The sequence below is a fragment of the Chrysoperla carnea genome, chromosome 3 (assembly GCF_905475395.1).
Source record: "Chrysoperla carnea chromosome 3, inChrCarn1.1, whole genome shotgun sequence".
In the NCBI taxonomy this organism is placed as follows: Eukaryota; Metazoa; Arthropoda; class Insecta; order Neuroptera; family Chrysopidae; genus Chrysoperla; species Chrysoperla carnea.
The window spans coordinates 55,723,156-55,744,636 of record NC_058339.1 but is presented as its reverse complement, the minus strand read 5'-3'; the positions used below and the strand labels follow the sequence as shown (position 1 = coordinate 55,744,636).

At 29.3% G+C, this 21,481-nt stretch overlaps 1 protein-coding gene across 2 annotated transcripts in view; it reads left to right on the top strand.

Moving 5' to 3' along the window:
* LOC123296748 (protein singed) overlaps positions 1-21,481 on the top strand; it is a 79,262-nt gene that overhangs the window by 50,777 nt on the left and 7,004 nt on the right. Inside the window, exons 1-4 of one of the 2 annotated variants that reach the window (XM_044878384.1) lie at positions 8,932-8,970; positions 9,051-9,321; positions 10,187-10,650; positions 10,713-10,920. In XM_044878384.1, the coding sequence (XP_044734319.1) occupies positions 8,959-8,970; positions 9,051-9,321; positions 10,187-10,650; positions 10,713-10,920 (955 nt within the window). In that variant the 5' untranslated portion in view covers positions 8,932-8,958. Of the gene's footprint in view, positions 1-8,931; positions 8,971-9,050; positions 9,322-10,186; positions 10,651-10,712; positions 10,921-21,481 lie in introns of those variants that run through there. The other variant, XM_044878385.1, reaches the window with a different exon arrangement.

The window sequence follows — 21,481 nt, the reverse complement described above, 5'->3', positions numbered from 1 at the left end:
AAAAAATCTTTGTATTCAAACAAAACTTTAAAGAAATCAAATCACAAAAAACAAAATAAAATAGTTACGTATTTGGCACCGATAAAATAGCATAACGTAACTATATTAAAAATACATATTTTTTTCATAAATAAAACAATACAAAATTTTTAAACAATAGTTTATCTTTAAAATATACAATTTAGGCATTTCATGACAATAACATATAATTTTACACCATGACTGCCGATTATGCAATATCAAAATGACACAATCGTACATATACATATCACGCTGACTTACGGTCTAGGTGATATGGTTTAATGAGTTGTTTGTTTATTATTATTGCTTGCAATAATATAATTGCGACAATTACACATTCCTATAAACAACATCTAAAAATCTGATGTTAAATACTCACTCGATCTCTATGTACATATAAAGAAAAATAATTTGAGCACTCCATTGGGTTTCAAATAAATGAAAATTTTTAAAGGATCCCGCAATATAAGATAGGAAAACCCTTCCTAAAATGTTCTTTTTTCAAAACGGCTACAGTGTGATTCATTTACCGCCCCATTAATTATAATTGATCAGACTGCCCCTGCCTACATTCGAGCTCGTAAAATAAGTCTAAGTAGTCAAACGGTTAAAGTCGATTGCGATTTAGCTCGTTCGGCCACTAAGCCTCTTATAGGATACGAATTAAGGTTCCATGAAGTAATATTCAAGTCAGTGTGTAAGATTCAGTCAAAATAAACAGTATCTTCTCTAAATTTCGTTAGTTTAACCGATAACCTTTCAATCCTCTTGTCGTGGTTAAGACATAGCCCTTAAATCCCCAAACGCATTCATGTTTGGGCATTTGGTATTTGAAAATTTCATAATTTTCAATGAGTTAAGATGAATTTATTTTGCCCAGTCTGTTTGTATATAGAGGCTTAAAATATTGAAATTCTAAAAACTAAAACATTGAATAAAATAATTCTGTATATCCTGTATAAAATTATCGAACGTATTGTAATAATTATATATGATTTATTATAATTATACATTTAAAACAATTACCATTTTTAGGAAATTATTATCATAAATCGATTAATAGTCAAAGAGAAAATTTAATTTAATAATAATATTGGAATTTTAAAATAATAATAACAATAATACAGTTTTTATTTAAAAGAAAAAAGTGTTTTAAACAGGAAAAAGATAAAATTATATATCCGTAAATCAAATGTTAAATCTTAATATATCATTATTTGTTGTCTTTGCTAATGATTTTTTTCTAAAATTTATTAGAATTTTTTATTTAAAAATAAAATTTATCGTTGTATTAAATCATCAGATAAATAAATTAGTTAACAGTTAGGATAAAAAAAACTGTACTGACAGTAGCATCTTATTAATAATGTATAGTTTTATGAAAAATTTACATTTTATTTCAAATACTTACAGAGTGTTTCAAAATATATGATGCTACAGTCTTAAGAGCAGCGTAATTTTTGCTGTTTTTTAACCGACTTCAAACAAAAAAAGAGGAATTTATCAATTCGACTGTATTTTTTTTAGTTGTGTTACCTCAGAACTTTTGACTGGGTGAACCGATTTTGATGATTCTTTATCTATTTGAAAGCTGGTGCTTCCCGTGTTGTCCTTTTTCATTTTGGCCCAGTTCTGACAACGGCATCCATGAGAAAACCATAAAAGTCTTAAATTTGCATTAAGTATGCACGACAAGAGGACGAATAACTCAATATCACGATTTCGGTTTTTCTTTTTTTAGTGACAAATTAGTTAGTACTTCGGATTCACTAAAAATCACAAAATAAAAAAAATTTTTAACAAAAAGAAAACTGACTTCAAAAGAAAAACTTTTCCAAACAAATTAATGTGCACTAAAAAGTAAAACAATTACGATAATATAATGCAGTTAAAATTATTGTTATTTTTGGAGTCTGTGTCAGCCAAGCTAATGTAGCAAACTGTTCTGTCAGAGTTGTTTCCTTGGCTGACACCAAAAATAACAATAATTTTAACTGTTTTCCTAACTGTAAGTATAGAAAATATATAGCACCGAAACGATTTTGAGTGCTTGAGCTAAAGGTTGTTGAAATATTTCAATACCTGAAATATTTTCAAATAGCCTTATCTTAAGGTTAAACCAGAAAATGGAATTTGTAATATTTTATCTACATTTTTTAAATCACTCTGTATATACCTACCGACTTTTCAGAGATTCCCATAAATATTTTTTCAATATGTAATATTTGTACTTTTTTAAATTTTGTTAGCATTTCACAGGAAATTACTTTTATTGGTGGTATGCTTATGATTTTCAGAATCTTAATTGGGGACAAGTTTATCTCTTTCTATATTTTTGGCATTTAATCATCTATATATTTAATTATGTATCTAAGAAATATTTATATTAGTCAAAGACACGAAAAAAAATGTTTATTAGAAATCTGTTTAATGCATGGTTCGTAAAATTCGATGTGGCAATCAGTTTAGGTAGTATTCTTATATTACAAAGATTTTCATTTGCGACTTTAGGTTTTCGTTAAGTACTTTTGCTTTTCTGAGAAAATATATTGATTGCATTTTCTTAGGCAAAGCATGGAAATAATACCAATAAAATCGCATAATTTATAATTTGCAAGAAAGAACTACACGGTAAAAAAGGGATGGCGTTTACTACAATGCTGGTATAGTATACAGACAGATACTATAATATCTATGTTAGCATAAGTACTATTACATTATTAAATAAGGCTATCCACCAGAAGTATTGTGGGTATCGCCAACCAGTATGGGCCTGACGCCCGTGCACAAAGTCTTCTTGATGGAAGCCTTTTTACAGGAGATTAAATTAGATATACTCTTCGAAAATTCTTTCTCAAAAATAAAATATGATAATATAGATAGATCATTAAGAGGATCCCCTGAAGAATTCGACATATCGCCACTGCATACTTGTAATCGTGAAATATTTGCATGCGTCTTGAACATATTTATAATAATTCATCATTAAATTCTGCAACATGTGCAACCTTGATTAAATATAAGTACCCCCCTGATCGATCATCATGTGTGCATTCAACTTCAACTCAATAACTGCACGAACTTTTATTAAATCGTTTTATTTTTTTAAATAAAAAAGCTATAAGTATATGATTATAACATTTAAAAACTAGTTTTTACTATCCACTACATGTAAACTATTAAATCATTTCCGTCTATTTACAGAAGGTGTAATTTATAGTAATAGACAGATTTTTTATTCTATACGGTATGTGTGTGTGCATTGCTCTACAATAAAATTGAAATGGGGAAAAACCTTTTGGCACTTTTTCATCGATTATTAAATCAAATATTTTTTTTATAAAAAAATTTAAGTTTTTCCCAAAATTTCAATACAAGTCTGTCTATGATATACAGGGAAGTCGCACTTCCTCCGAAAGCTAACGATTTTCAAAAAAAAGTTTTAAATAAAAAATGTTAATTTTTTTATGAGCATCAACTTTCTAATTTAAAGTTTTATTCTCTCACCTTTTAGAATCTAAATTGACAATTGAATCTAAAGCAACCCTTAGATCTAAGTCTAATCTGACGTCAGATCATGATGACCTCCATTAAACTTTGAAACTTTTAAGTTAAATTTTGATTGGTTAACTACAAAACGAGTCATTAGTCATAATAGATTAAAATGATCTGCCCTGTATACCTTTACGAAAAGTAATAAAATCTGGATCACTTACAAAAATCAATAGCTTCAAGCCCGTGATAATTGAAATTTAGTCATTTTTCATACACAAACAGAAGTTTAAAATTTTTCCCAACTTTTCAATAATGGTCATAATAATTTAATGTCCATACCTTTTGTGGCTTTACAATCAATTCGAGATTTGAGATATCGCCTTGTTCTTCTTAACGCTTTCACAGTTTTATTACTGATTTAATAGACAAGTAGGAAAAATCCTTAGACAAGTAGAAAAAAGTTGACTATCTTCAAAACACCTACACAAAAAGGCAAATATTTCAAACTTATAGCAACCCTTTTTTACAAACCTTTATTTAAGTTGCAATACATGTTTGTTCGAGTGGAATCTTGCAATTCAATTTTGGCGAACATATATTCAATCGATTGAGTTGAAATTTTGTATATACGTTAAGTTTGGATGACAATGTGTTTTTATGATGAAACTGATTTCCCCTTCGCTTCCACCATATTTGATATTCATTTTAAGTTTTAAATTAAAAATACTTTTTAAAAAACAAGCTTTTATTGTAGAAATCGCTTTTTATTTATTTACTACTTTTTAGTACAATAAAAGCTTTTCCTTTAAAAGGAATTTTTTATCTAAATTTTTTGTTTGTTGGGATCTAATTGAATGAGCTATTATAAAAATTAGTTCATTCGAACGTATTCCTTCCCAATAATTCTCGATGTTTTCGAAAACACAATAAAAAATTGTAGAAAATTGCCCTTGTTGATTCAGTTTTTTCTGAACTTTTCAAAAACGACTCTTATGTGTAATGCTATTATATTGTACAAGATAGTATAATATAAAATTACAGTGCATCTTGAACGTTATAATAATGTAAGCTTCAATATAACATTTACATGATTCTTTCACTAATTATAATGCTATTTACTATTATTTAAGTATATATTATTTATATTTATTTATGTATAATTAATACTTAAAGTATGCAGTGTAGATGGATGGATGTATAAACAAGTTTATTATTATAGAGGTTAATAATAATTGATTTTAATTATTTTAAATATCATCCATCCATCCATCGGTGGTGAAATAATAATTATGGTTAATGTTATAAAAACTATGTACTTGCATCTAGATAAATTTATTTAATTTTGTAATCATTTTATATAATACAATGCGTGTTTTAGAAATAAAATGTATTTTGTAGAATTATGCTGACAACGAAAAATTATGAGTTTCACAACGTTTGTACACTCTGTGTCATAAAAAATTATATTACTAAGAATAATTACGATATTAACTGTAGCTAATTATTGAGTAAGGGTAGTATGAGCTCTAAGGCAATTTTAGATTTAGAGTTGAAATTATTTGTACCTTATTTTCAACTTTGATGATGAATTTTGTTATAACTTTATGAATGTAGACGAAAAATAAAAATAACATTTTTCGATATTCGCCTTGGTTTTTGAAATATCAAAAGCCAAATAATTAAACAAAATTTTCAATTTTCGATATTTTGAAAATTACTGAAGATATCGAAAAATTGTATTCTTACTTTTCGTCTTATATTGTCAAGTTATAACATAATTGACCATCAAAATTGAAAAAATATATAATATTTAAATTTGACAATAAAAAAATGCAACATTTTGCTAGATTTGACATTTTACTCATAAGAATTACTTCAATTATTTGTAAAATTAATATTAAGGTGGAGGAAAAATTACTCCAAACAAGTGGAAAAAAACAATTGACTGAGTTAATTGTTGAAATACCATGTATAGAATGTGTTGATTACTCTGTCACATTACACATACATACATACATGACACACATATATAACTGATATCCCATATAATACATACTATACAATTTGCACATAATTTATGCTCTCACGGGTAAACAGTGATGTTAACGAAAAAATGTTGCAAACAAAAGTTGTTTATTTTTTTATAAGAAACATTTTTTACATTTAATCTTTTGTTCTATCTCTAACGGTTTACAAGATGGGTCCTACGGACCCAAGACCCAAGTACCAAAATTTTGTTCATAGTATTCATATTTTTAAGCGTTACAAACTTGGGACTAGTATACCTTGGTATATTTCATATACATGGTATAAAAATATACTCGTCTATTGGATTTGTAGAAATAACGTCTGATGGTGTTGGCGCAGGGCAGTAAACAAAAATTTATAAATTATTTTTCCAATTAACACATTTTTCTCTTCAAATAACAAATAATTTACAATTATTGTATAAATTAATGGAATTCCACTTTACCGACAAAACTGCCGACGGGTGTTATATATGTTTTAATGATTTTAAATTATAGTTAAATTTTATTGCATTTGAATTAATAAATATAGGATTTTATGAAAACATTTATAAAAATATTCAAATTAATTAGAAGTTACATTTTAATGTTTAGATAAAATTTAATTTTTTAATTAAGTTTAAAATATAATAGATTATTTATAACCTACGCATTCATACATTTATGCATATTTTAAAAAACTTGTTTCAAATGATAATGAAATATTTAAAATACTGTTAGCAATATAATAGTTGTAATAATAACTATTAAATGAAGAGTGTAAAATTATTTTCAAATAATTTTATCGTAAACCGGTAATATTTTTCTCTTCTCCGCCATGATTTAAAAGTTTAATATTTATTATTGTACACTGAGTTAGCGAAATAATCTCCCCTTGAGTGGGCTAAAATAAGAAGAGAAACGGATTCAAACTCTGTTCCAGGAAGGAGATCTTACTTTATAGTTTGTTTCTCTCCTAACACTGTACCTTTGCTTTATTTGAAAATAAGTTAAAAATTCGGTTCGATATATATCGATTAAAATTTCTCCCAAATGAAGCCTTCGTATACGATGTTAGCCCCAAAGGCTTCGATTTTTATCTTTTTTTTTATCAAAATTTCTCTTGGAATTAATCTTTACCTAAATTGGATGCAAAAAAAAAGTTATCTTTTGTATTTTTTTAAGGTAAACTATTGAAAAGTCGAGAAAATCACAAAACATACGTCCAATATGTTCAAATTTTGCAAAACAATCACGAAGCTATTCTCCCAGCCTTGAATTTGAGTTTATTTAAAAATCAATAACCATTTAACAATATCATAAAACCATACTTTTGTAAAATTATACTTTGCGAACAATAGAATCTTTTCAAATGTAGTGCATTATATTAAAATTATTAGCAAATTTTATAAAATTTTGTAATTTCATAAACATTTGGGTCGTTTGTTGCAAAATGACCTAATCAAGACAAGCATGCTGTTGAGCTATAACTTATAAGCGATTAAAATTTAAAAATACGCAAGAATAAAAAAAACTGTTTTTAAACTTTTTTTTATGATTTAACAAATGAAACAAACAACTGACGTAGTTAATTGTTGAAATGCCATGTATGTCACTGTTTGCATTATTTTTAATAAATTAGAAATGTTTAAAAAACCAACACAATTATGGCCGCCTTTCGGCCCACATTTGTTTTGGTTTTCGAAAATTTTCTAAGGTATCTTCTAGAATTGTTTTCGTTTTTCATGAGTCTTTCACAAGACCGCTAGTTGAAGTTACCTGCAAAATTTCAACTGACTATTTTTTATAGTTTTAGAGATAATAGACACCAATGTTTACGAAAAATAGTTTCAAACAAAAGTTGTTTATTTTTTTATAAGGAATATTTGAACTAATTTGTTAGATCAAACTTCAGAATAGGTATATACGCCCTATTACGACCTGTATTCTTATCCCCCCAATACACTACTAATTTACAATCCGCAAAGTAAGTCATAAAATGCATTTTGGCGTAGAAATAAAACAAAACCAACTACTATTAAAATGTTTACCTATATAAAAATAAATAAATAAATAAATATTTAAGATTTTAAAAAATTATAATATTAATTTATAAATAACAGCTGTTCAAATAATAATAATTTTTACTGTATGAGTTATAGTAGCATACTGGGTCTGATCTTGAATGCATATTATAAAGTATAACGCCTGAACAGTTATTATTTACTAGAACAAATATTGTACCTACACCAGTAATCCACTTTTGATTTAATAAAAAAAAAAGTTTAAATCTGTTCGGCGTATCCAAATTGATTTGAAGCGGTTTAAAGAAAAAAAACTACGATTAATTCTACACAAATATTTCGTGTAGTATATTCAGAACACATTTATATTAGTCCACAGTACAACGCTCCTTTTCATAAATAATTCTGCTGCCTTCGAATTTTTTATTTGCCATTAAAAAATTGAGCAAAGATAATTCCCTCCGATTATAGTCAATTATTATTTTCTACACTAATTCTTTCAAGAAATTTGAAAAATGGGTCCCTTTGACAATTGACGGATATCCTCTGATATATCGACTAAAATCGAATTCTAGGGCTGGTATAGCGTAATAATTTTTTCAGGCAATCTCAGAAACTTGTGTCTTAGTCGCATACTTAACTATGAACTATACAAGTAAATCAGGACTCAAAGAATCAACACTTCCAGATCATTGACGATTACTTGAATAGTTTGCGAGATGCCTCCAGAATTGCTCCGATTCAAGATTCTTCGTACAGGATTACGAACTTTTAGATACTCTTCGTATACGGACAATTTTTCTAACCTTCAAATAAATACAAAAATCGAATCCATGTAAAGATTATATGTGTCGTTATCGACATATCGTCCAAAATCATTTATAAAGGGCGATTTTCCGAAGGAAGTTCAGTCAATATATGTCAAAAACTTGTCGTTCAATAACAAAATGTACCAGATTTTGGTGGTTTTTCAAGGAAAGTTTTATTTTTCCATTGATATAAGTCGTAAACATATTTCCAAAAAGATTAAAACCGTTATATATTGAACGAAACATTAATAAAATTACAGGATTAAAAGAATTTTTTTTCTACTTCCCATGTGCGATCATTTTTTAGCACCCTTTACAAGTAGTCGCTAGATTTTTCAAAATATAGATAATAAAAAATTTCTATGGTAACATTACAAAATTTAAAATTTTTCCAAATTTTAATTCATCAAAACTTGAGTCACATTTTAAATAAAATATCTGATTCAATAATGCAAATTTGACCAAAAACTTAAAACCTCTCCAAACATCTAATGTTTACAAAAAAAATTTCAATTACATTTTCCTTAACGAATTTCCAAATTTAATTTTAATTATAGTTTATAAGTTTAGGGTTAACGATTTTAAATCACCACACGAGTCAAAATGGAAAAGAAAGTACGAAATTATCCTTTAAGAATACAGAACAAATTGAATATGATGTTTATATTTAATTGAATTATTTTTCTTATTTTCAGATTAAATTATTTAGCATCGTAAACAAATTAAAATTTACATCGACAATGAACGGTTTAAACGGTCACACAAACGGTGAATTAAATGGATGCGCTGGTGACATTATCACACAAAATCAACAAAAAGGATGCTGGACAATTGGTTTGATTAATTCAGGAACATCACGATATTTAACTGCTGAAACATTTGGTTTTAAAATCAACGCGAATGGGGCATCATTAAAAAAGAAACAAATTTGGACTTTGGAACCAATCAGCGCTGGTGGCGGCGAAAGTAAGTCAATTTAGGATTAAATTTAAAGTAATATATTAATAATTTTGTCTTAAGGACGTTCCCAAAAACAACGTGATTTTGAGAAACATCTTTAATCTGCCATTATAACCGACCCAAGTGGTGCCTTTCGAAATATGATCAAAATGAGAGTGCAATTTATTACGGTCTCTCTATTTAGATAGCACAAATTGAAATAATCGCATTTTCTTGCCTGATTTTAATGGTGGAACTTTAAAATCCCGTTAGTAAAGTAAATGGAAAACATAAAATTTCGATCGCGCTCGACTTTCAAAATATGTGCTTATTTATTCAAAACGATGTTAGTAAAATTTTTGTACTTCTTGATAGAAAGAAGCTCATAAATTTTCAAGTAAAATTTACAAAATTTTAAAAACCCCCGACAAATTACTCGGGTACCGAACCCTAAACTCGCATTTGAAGCATATCTAAGAACACTCTCCATTAAATTACTTTTTTTCGAGCCTTCTCCTGAACTGAACCGATTTTGAATATTATCGTCTATTTTTTAGTTTTTCTGGGTACGGATCCCTAAACTCGCACTTGAAACCTAGCTAAAAACACTCTCCATTAAATTATCTTTCAAACGAAACAAAAAAAATCAAAATCGGTTCATCTGTTTAGGCGCTACGATGTCACAGACAGACAGGCAGGCACACACACAAAGCGGTCAAACTTATAACATCCCTTTTTTTAACTTGGGGGTTACAAATAAATTGTAACCCCCAAAGATTGTTCAAACTTCATCAAAAGATAATGATTTTGAAAAATTGCACTTTTTTAGAAAAAAATCTACAGTTGTTTCGAGTTTTTCTATTCATTTATATTCTAAAATTAATTTCTTTAGGTTTCATCTATCTTCGATCACATTTGGATAAATACTTGGCCGTTGACTCATTTGGTAACGTAACTTGTGAATCAGAAGAAAAAGAACCGGGATGTAAATTTCAAATATCTGTTGCCGAAGATGGTACCGGTCGTTGGGCTTTACGTAACGTAATCCGTGGTTACTTTTTGGGATCAAGTTCAGATAAATTAACATGTACAGCTAAAGTACCAGGTAACTCAGAATTTTGGCATGTACATTTAGCTGCTCGACCTCAAATTAATTTACGTTCGGTGGGACGTAAACGTTTCGCACATTTATCTGAGAATTTGGATGAAATTCATGTGGATGCAAATATTCCATGGGGTGAGGACACATTATTCACATTGGAATTCCGTTTTGAAGAATCCGGCAAATATGCTTTACACACCTGTAACAACAAATACTTATCAAAAGATGGAAAATTATTAGACACATGCACAAAGGTAAGTTATTTTTGTTTTATTTTCATAAATATTTCTCTAATTCTTTCTTTTTTTCGCTACAGGACTGCTTATTCTCAGCCGAATATCACAGCGGGCAATTAGCACTTAGAGATAGAACTGGCTGTTACTTAAGTCCTATTGGATCAAAGGCTGTACTTAAAACACGATCACAAACTGTCACCAAAGATGAGTTATTCTCATTGGAAGATTCGTTACCACAAGCTAGTTTCGTAGCCGCATTAAATTCACGATATGTCTCAGTTAAACAAGGTTTGTCAATTTGATTTTTTTTAGATTTTAACATTGATATGAAAAATAAAAAATTGGTCATGGTTTTTATTTCACGTTAAATTCAGTTGTTTTATATCTGATATACCCCACACCACCTCTATATACAAACTGAAATGCTGGGATGCTAGGATATCGCATTTGTAAAATTTATCTTACAAATTCGGTATTCGGAATTTGTAAAGATAAAAGTCGGTGGATATAAAATCGAACAATCAAAGATTGCCAATTAAGTCTTAATTTAAAATTAATAAATCAGAAAATTTTTACTTAATCCGTGGAAAAAGAAACCCGTACTTAAACCATTCACTTGTACGGCTAGTAAAATCCCTGCGGATTTTTCCGAGCCCTATGTTAGTTTTGTTAACTATAGTACGTGGATGACCGAACTTTGATCGGTATTTTTTGTGTTAAAAAGGCACAAATTTTATCACTAATATAAGAACCGTTTATAAAATGTCTCCACCTAAATACCAATTTGAATATCTCGGTAATGTACTTACTATCAATCAACCAAAACTGACATAGCCCCGCGGACCACACACCATGTAAACGAAACGAATCAGATACAATGAATATACTCGCCAATAAATGTCAAGAAGAGTTATATTTTGCAGTATATGTTTCAGTTTTTCCTGAAAGCACGGATAAAACGCTGTTTCTCTTAAAACCTCTTTATTTACATTTAAATTTGTACACCGGGGTAAACATCCCTGTTAATCCTTGTATGATTAAATTTGATTTAATAAATTCAATTATTAAAAGGAAATAAAAATCATGATTCAATTAGTGAATTTTTCCATATACAGAAAGTTTATAAATTGTTTTTCACTGTTTTTAAAAAAACACACATTTGTTTTTTATGCCAAGATCATTGTAAAAAAAAATATAGAATTTATTTGTCCATAAATAGAAAGACGTTATCACCATGTTGAGAAAGCGAACGACATAATAGTGAAACTTTATTTTTTCTTAAATCAGTTTCAAATTCTTGGGAAGTTTATAAAAACAAGTTCACTATAAATTTGTATTTTCCGTTTCATTTAAAGGCGGAATTAAAAAGATAAATATTTTGGTTTTAAAACCAAAATTGTTTTATGCCCGGATAGGGTAATTGAATATTGGTAATATTTTGTGTACGAAAGCCTAGTTTATATTAAGTGATTAAATGGTGGTCGAGTTAACGCAGACAAAAGTGAAACAGCTTACCTACATCTTTTGTCTTTGGCATATAGCCTACCCTAAAGAATTTGTAAAGAAAGATTAAGCACAGGCCAATTCAGATCTGATAAATGAAAGGACGATAGACGTGACTGACTTTCCCAGATCCAGAGTTTTGGTGGGAATTAAAAAAAAAGGAAATATGATAAAATGCCTTGACTGTATTTCAAAAATTTTCTATCAAAACATTTCTAAGATCCGCAAATTGCAGTACAGACGAGGTAGATGATCGGTTCTTTATAAACCCGTCGCGTGTGTTTTATTAATGAGTTTTAACTTCCTTTTTCAGTGCATCTAAAGTAAACCGTTAGAATGCAAACGTTAGGATCAATATTTTCCATAGATTAAACGCAATAATCACCTTACTTGACTAAGAATATCAAAGTAATTATGATTATTAATTAATTTTCTTAGCAATATGACTATTTATTTGGCGAATATAGCGTAGCTGGAGAAAAACTATAATATAAACTTGATATTGCTCAAACACCCTATGATTTTCCTAAAAACTTGTGCACCAAGACTTGTAGAAAATATTGGGATGCTTTGATGTCCACACATTTTAATACTGTCCAGAAATGAAGAAATGAATATCTTAGCTAACAAATATGTAGAGCAGAAGTATTTTCTATCTTCTCTCTCAATACTGTGTATATTTTCTACTTTCCTAATCAAAGAAGCCCACTAAGGCTACTTGTTCATCAATCAATAACAGTTTCAGGGGCAAAAGTAACTTTTTAGCCCTTTTACTATGGGTCACCATCTTTTAATTTAATAGTGAATCGTTAATTTTGTTTCACTCTGTACAAATGTATTATTTTTGCGTGTGTAACAGATATTTATGCGATGTTTAGTAATGTATAGGCGTTTTTATCGTATTAATATTCATTTAATAAACATGTTCGATTATGTTTTTGATTGCTTTTAAGTGCTTCTCTTAAGTGTTAAAATATTTAAACCATTTCCATCTTCCTGAGCATATCAGTATGACATGATTTATCAAATATTTTTTTTAAATAACTGAAATACATTCATATAAACATACAAATTATTTTGAACGTGAAAGAATTTCTTGGAATTGTTATCTTTGGTAAAATTAGCTTCTGCTTAAAAGAACTACCGAAAAGTTTTTTTCTGTGTCGTTTAGTAAAAATTAAGTATTAGTGCAGACGCCAGCGAGTCGTTCAGTGGAATCATTTGAGAATTGGAAAAATCATAGTCCAATGCGGCAATCTGTAGCTTAGAATAAAACTACGATAATAGGCCCAAACTTTGTTTCAGTAAGCATTGAATAAATTGAAATTAAGAAACCATAGTAATTTACAAAACACTGTTCAACTTCAAATGTATGAACGAATGTCTAATAAGAATTGCGGTTTTTTCCTTGTAACACAATCCAAATTCCAAACTAAAACGATTAACTTGAATCATAACTAAGAATACCACATTCTTCGATCAAATTACCTTCCAAACAAACAAACAAAATCAAAATCGGTTAATCCGTTTAGAAGCTACGATGCCACAAAGACGCACTCAGAAACCTTCTTTTATGTCAGAGGTTAGACTAAAGCACACTCATTTAGAGGTCTAGTCATACCATAGATCACTGCAGTTTTTTAAGATTTAAGCCTGCTTATGACTGTCATATTGACTACTTGACATCATTAGTGATTTTCTCAATACAACTCAATATCGGTAAAATTCTTTTTTCATTTATTACAATTATAGCTTGGCCGTGTAATTAAAAATTTTGCGTGACAGTTCTTATGTAAGAAGTTGTCCAATAACACATACAGAAAACCTATATAAAGCCTCAACAGTTATGTAATCATTAAATTTGTAGACGTGGGCCTGCGGTCTAAGTCTTATGAGTTCGATATATGTTCAGTTTAATCACGTTACTTTTTACGGGAAGCAAACAATCACTTTTACCAGGTTGACTTAATTTTAAGTTGTATAAATTTTGGAATGTGATAAAGTTAGTTATATTTAGCTCAAAAATATAGGTAATTTTATTATTATTTGTAAAGTGTAAACACTTTTTTATCTTCAATCTACTGCACACACATGCGTGTAAAGATGTCGAACACACGTCGAAATATATACTCACATATTTTTATGCCATCTTGACAAGCATTAAAGAACATCTGATACATCTTGTTAATAACTTATTAATACCACGCACGAGGTTACTTATTACATAACTGCATGCATTGAGGAGGACCCCCACTTTGTTCAAATGTTTCAAATTACTAATTTTTTTTTTAAAAGCACATGTTAGTATCATTGACAATTGAGTATAATGTTTTAATAATACTTAATTTTAATTGATAATGGTAAGCTTAATTAGAAATATCAAATAACGAATTAATTAAAAAAATAACGTTTTTTTATCCATATTACTCGCTAAAAAGATTGATATCATATAGACGTTTTTACATTAGAAATTCCTCATCCCGAATCTCAAAGGAAATTCATTCTAGTCAATGTAGAGCAAAATCTTAATTTCCTCATAAGAGATTTATTGTTTTAAGTTTTCAAATTTCATTTATTAAGACCGGGCAAAGCTTCTATAACATGAGATGATGAATCAAATTACAACTGTAAGAAATATCGAATACAACAATTTGTTTCACAATTTATAAAAGGTCTTTTTCCCCAGTGATTTATGTAATTCAAATTTAACGCCTACATTAACGTTAGTTCTACCCACATACTTTTAAATTTCTATTATTGCAGAAATATATGAAAAAGCAATAAATTAAACTAAATTGCAATAATATAAAATGAAACTTAATACGTTTCAGGGTTCAATATCTCAAAAACGGTTGAATATTTTCTCTAACTTGTTCCAACATTTTAATGAATCACACTAATATTAACCAACTAAAACAAAATACCAAGCAAAACCTAACCAAAAGGTATACCCTACCACTTAAATTATAATTTACGAAAATCATCCACAAAAAATAGAATGACTGGTAGGTAATTCCGAAAAATTGAGGGTGAAATTTTAAAAAGTCTACGAATTTTTCATAGCACCAAATTGATTTCATAAATGTTTTGCAGCTTTTCACCAGCCTTCAACTTATTTTAGAGGTAATAAAAGCTCAATGCCGAATATTCTTAAGCTTTTTCGAATTTTCTTATAAACTTTTTTTTCACTAAAATCTTCCGGCAAAAAAAACTTTTATAAATTCTGAATCAAATTGTTATATTCGAAATTTCTAAGAATTGTTTGATTCATACGTTTCATTAGTCAGCACTTAATAGTGTACAAAAGACTACGAGTATAAAAGATTATTATTATTTTTATAATGGAAGCAGTGGGAAAAAGACACTTAAAATAGTGAATTTGATACCGATAAGTCATCATTTTAATAAAAAATTCTGTTTATAATTTTCTTTGATATAAATCTTTGATACAGAACCTTTATTGTACGAGATCGACTAACTCTCGGTTAGTATTTCTTCTTTTCAATTTGCTACAACAATTCATTCCGTTTGATGAGGTTTGACTTTCATGTTTACCCAATTGAAAACTTAAGTGTTTTTTAGTAATGCAAATAGATTTTATTATTGCAAGTGAAATAAAATTTAAATATTACAAAAAATGCATATAATTTAGAAAATATTTGTTTTTTTAGTATAAAAATAGCTGTCATCACTAAAAAATATGAAATGATTGTGATATCTTTGTGGTAAAATGTATAAAATGTGAATAAACTTTTGTGACCTTGTATTGCACATATTTTTACGCAATTTTACATGTTTTGCCTAATTTGAATAAAATAATTCTAAATTATCACGCTAAATTTACGACAAATTTTCGTACAGAGAAACAAGCTAAGCCTCGAATTGCTGTTAATAGTGAGAATTATGCTAGATAAGTTATTTAGGAGGGAAAATTTTTCATAAAATATTTGCGAAATTAAGGCGAATATTATCGGTTGCTTAACAACTATCATCTTCCGATCCCCACTTATAGACTCCCATAAAAAAAAATTTAATCTCGACATAAATCTACAAGCTTCTAGATTTATGCTCTTTGTATGTATAGCTCCATATCCTGTTACGATATATTGCCGTTAAAGACTACATTATTCTACATTTTTCAAATTTCCGGCCCATTAAAAATCTTTATACAAGTCATTTTAGTCCAGGCCTTCTAAATATTTGTTTTTTCAACTATTATTTTTGCTGGAATTTTGCTCATAGATGCTGTTTTGATTAAATCTCTAGCAGGTATAATACGAAAACTTGTTTCAAAGGTTGACAATTATTAGAGACTCAATCCTGAAAGTGGTACTGAATCGAAATCATCTAACTACTCTTGCAGTCGAAGGCTTGCATAAATTCTTCTTTATGATTTTGATCTAGCTTCCTCCATGGAATAAATAACTATATAATTTTTTAAGTATAAAAAAATTTAATTTATAATAATTAATACAGTTTATATTAAGTTCAGATTTTATTCTCAACGCATTTAATTATTATTAATAATAATAATTTTATTTTTAATCTAATTATGGAGTAATTGACCTTACACATTGATAATATTCTTTTGTTTATAAGGGAATGACTCTGTTTACACACTAAATATAGCACAAATTAAATTCAAGGCGTGCAATGCATCTACAGCGCATTCTTATTAGTAAAAGATTTATAATGCATTTTATGTTTACTTAGCCAAATACCGTATGTCACAAAAATTAACGAATAATTAAACTGTTTGATTTTTATGTTACGTGAACTTATCATCATTTACGGAAGCGTTAAACTAATTATATAGCCATCGAGGCAAAAATAAGGGAATGCTGTCGTACATAGGCGAACTGCAATCTACTTCTAGATTTAAAAATCACCTTTCTATTGACACAGCATGTGGCGGAAGCGTTAAGAAACTAGAAGTCACTTTTTATTTGCGACCTAACGCGCCCCTGAAATAGATTCAATTAAAAACTCTGAATTTGCAAAAATATCATTAAAGGCAAAAACATTAGAGGCACTTGTTAAAGAATCATGCTGAACGTTTAGCCTCATCAGATCACTGCGACTGTTGTAGAAACTTCTACAACGAAGAAGCAAAATAATTAACGTGTTCAGTCCAGTGCTTAGTTCTTGCTTTGAAAATTTCCAATCAGGGTCTTTGACGAATTCAGGGATTATAAACCTATTTGTTTAAAAAATCTCTTGTTGCTTTTAAACAAATCCTCATGAGATTGTAGAGAGTAGAGGTTGGATACGCGAAAGATGCCTTTTTAGATATTACAATGGGCTTTTGGCTTACGTGCACCTCACTACGCGACAGTCACTAAAACCTAACCTTACTGATCACTGATATTTTACACACATGGAAGGTTAAAATGTTTTTCCACAAGTGAACAAAATGTAAATTTAAAAATTCCCCGACAAATTTTCAGAAACGGCATCCTAAACTCGTATTTGAAATACATCTTAGAACACTCTCCACTAAATTACCTTTTTCCGTAAAGCCTTTTCCAAACTGAGCTTTTCTTAACTCGCTCTTGAAACATAGCTAAAAACATTCTCCATTAAATTACCTTTCAAACGAGACAAAAAAAAACAAAATCGCATCATCCGTTTAGGCGCTACGATGCCACAGATAGACAGACAGACAGGCAGAAACACACATAGTGGTCAAACTTTTTTTTAGTTCGGGGGTTAAAAAGAACATTTTTGTTAACAAAGAATTGAAGTTTTGTTTTAAAAGTACAGTTATTTTTCGAATACATAGTTTTATTTTATATTATACACATCATTTGTATCATCTTTACGCCACACAAAAACATATCATCTCTCCAACACGCTTTCACTTTTGACAAAGTCTAAGGTCTAGACTACATAAATAATATTATTTTTGTTGTTTTGTTTATTTTTTTGTGTATGTGTGTACACATTTAGTTAGTTCTTTTATTTCAAAACGACAAATCAACATGATTTTAAAACTGTGATTCATTCTTTTGTGAATGAAAGATAAAAAAAGTTTGGAGCCTAACTTTGTAAAATATTTTTGATAAATCACAAAAATTCTTTGAGTGTTTCCCTTTCCTGGGCAGTGAGCTCTCTTCGGAACTATCGTCCAAACCGTAGACAAGGTCTACTTCTTTTTCTTGAGGATCTATTTAGTCCTACAAAAGTTCAACGTCCCATAGTTAGTTACCATCTAAGTCGGTTTACGGTGTGTTCAGTGATTAAATTTTCAATACTGTTCTAAAAGATCTGATAGTACCCCCAACAGGTAAATGATGCTTCATGGCGATGCAAGTTTCTTTTTCGCTTATTTATCTCGAATCGATATTACCAAAACTTTCGCACTATCAACGCTACAACCTGTTTTAAACCTTGAACGCCCCTAAAATATTACCCTGGGTCAATCAAGATTTAGCATTGTTGATTTGTGCATCTTTGTCAATTTTGATTAAGCTAGGTTCGCAAACCGTACGGGTTGGTTAAAGTGAGCTTTCGGATAATACTTTCTTCGCCTGTTTCCATATATGTGGAAATTATTCTTGATAGATTGATGCATTTTCCTCTCTCAGACTTTTTGTTGAATCGATATTTCTCGAACAGCTATATTAAGTGAGAAAGAAGTAGTCGTCATTATCGACGCTACAATTCGTTTTGAAAGTTGTACGTCTTTAGAATATCTCTAGATCTCTCTAGTACAAATCAACTCCATATTTGGCATTGACTGATTTTTTTTTATTTTTCAAGTTTATCGTTTCTTTTTGGTGATCTGCTCTACTTGTATACACCTCTAACAACTTTATCATAGCCTGCACCTCTTAGAAATAAGCTAACCTAAATATTTAAATTTTAAGTAAGTATTGGGAAAATTACTAATGACGTCAAACTGATAATAAGGCATTCATTACCAGGCTTAGATCACTAAAACATGATAAGATAGGACTATATTTGTTATTAGAAAGTTCATTAACATATTCTAAATTCCGAGGCCATTTTCGAGATAGAAGGTAGGAAGAAATAAAATTAGTAAGGATTGAGAAAAATTTCTACTCCTTACCAAAGAAGCTCCCTAATGATCGCCCAAACGTTAGATACTGCAGGCAAATATTTCCCTTCTCTCTCTCCTTGCAAACGCGTGGAAAACATGGTTTGATTGATTTAAGTCGGGAAGGGAAGTAGGAATATGTTTGCTAGCATTACGTAATATTTGTGCGGTTGTTAAGGAACTGAATTGACAAGGAGCAGAAACGTTTTTCAATTTTTACTGAGTTAATTCCCCCTCCCCTCTCGAAAATGGCCGCTCTGCCATATATATGTCCTATGAGAGAAAATGTTCCACATCGACCCAGGAGCTTATATATACCACGCGGCAAAAAGTAAGGGTTCATAGATTTTTTTTACGTAACATATCCTAGAATTTGATTAGTAATGTTATAGATTACTATGGTTTCTTAATACACATCTATTTAAGCATGTTATCGTAGTTCTCTTTTAAGCCACTGACTGTCGCATGGAAAAATGATTTTCCCAATAGTTTTGATGAATAATTTGAAAAGAAGTCTTTTCACCAGGTAACACAAATGTTAAAATACAAGAATATATTTTTTTGAAACAGACTAGGGTGTGTTACCCGAGCGACGAAATGAACATTTATATAAAATATATTGATCGTTGGGTTTTGTACACATACATACAAATATAATAGTAATCCTGTTCAATGTGGGGGAGGTGTATAAGTACCAAACATACAACCATACTGATTATTATCCCCTAACCACCCTTACTAAAATGTTACAGTTGCTGGCTCTGTCTAGAACACAAAACACACTTTTGTTACAAAATATATATAAATGCATTATTATTTTAAACTTTTAACCCTTGAAACTCTCCCATTTTTGTACATTGTATAACATCTTATGTTTTGTCAAATACCAAAATAACAGGAAAAAAAAGCCATTTGTGTGTGTGATGATGATGAATGAATTAAATTGTTGTCGATGAAAGACGACTTTTTATGTTTTCGATGTTTGAATATTAATCATTTTTTTTGAATTATGAAAAATGCAGACAAATGACAAAACTACTAAAGATTATAATGTATAAGAAGGCAGACTTGAATAAAGTGATATTAAAACGATCTTTTTTTATAAATAAATAAAAGATTTATATAAAACGATTTGAAGCATGGGCGTATCATGACGGGGAGAGGTAACTATTCATACATTGAGCTGATTGCATATGTGTTTATGCATAAATATTATGGTTTATAATTTTTTGGCAAATTTCTTGATTGCCACCCTTTATGACAAAAAATCGTCTCCCCAGTTGGACAAACAGCTGAGTACGCTCATGTGTATTGAACTGACTGAGTTAATTGTTGAAATACCATAGACAGTGTTGAATGCGCAATGGTTTGTTTTTTACGTCATATAGGAAAAGAAAGATAGCCACTCTTATACACAAAGCTATAAGAGTATCTTTCCTCTCACTTCCTCCGGGTACAGGTATCTATTGTATATAGGTACATTCATACTATTCGCTCCGTGCGTGAGTTTCGTTTCCATGGTAACGATACACTACTTTAATTATAGAATTGTATGGATGCATATATAATTGTATGGATTGCATTTAAGACTTACATTTAAAATTTAATATTATTGTCTCACAAATTTAAATAAATAATTATGATAATTTACATTTGAATAATAATATTTGTTCAATTTGATTTCTTATTTTAACAATTTTTAATGCTTTAAGTTTAATTAATTCGTGTTTTTCAATAATTTTAATTTTGACATTTCTATAACATTAACATGTAAAGAATTGCAAATTAGTCATAACAGCCCCCTTTAACTCCAAAATTTTTCACTGGAAGCGCTGGAAACGCACACAACGAATATAATGTTTCTTAACTTAATTTGCGGCCTTACGGATAAACAATGACGTTTACGAAAATGGGTTTGAAACAAAAGTTGTTTATTTTTTTATAAGGAACATTTTTTACATTTAAATTTTGGTTCTATCTCTAACGGTTTACAAGATGGGTCCTACAGATTCAAGATCCAATTCACCTATGTTGTTCATTTACAAACTCGAACTCACTTTTTACGTCCTGAGCACGCTATACAAATTTCAGCTTGATAACTTTTGGGTTTTTGAGTTGTTATGTCGACAGACAGACGAACAGACAATCGAAAATGGACGAATTAGGTAATTTTATGAACACCTATTTCAAAATTTTATTCTTAGCATCAATATTTTTAAGCGTTAAAAACTTGGTATACGTTGGGACTAAACTTATATATCTTGATATATTTTATATATACATGGT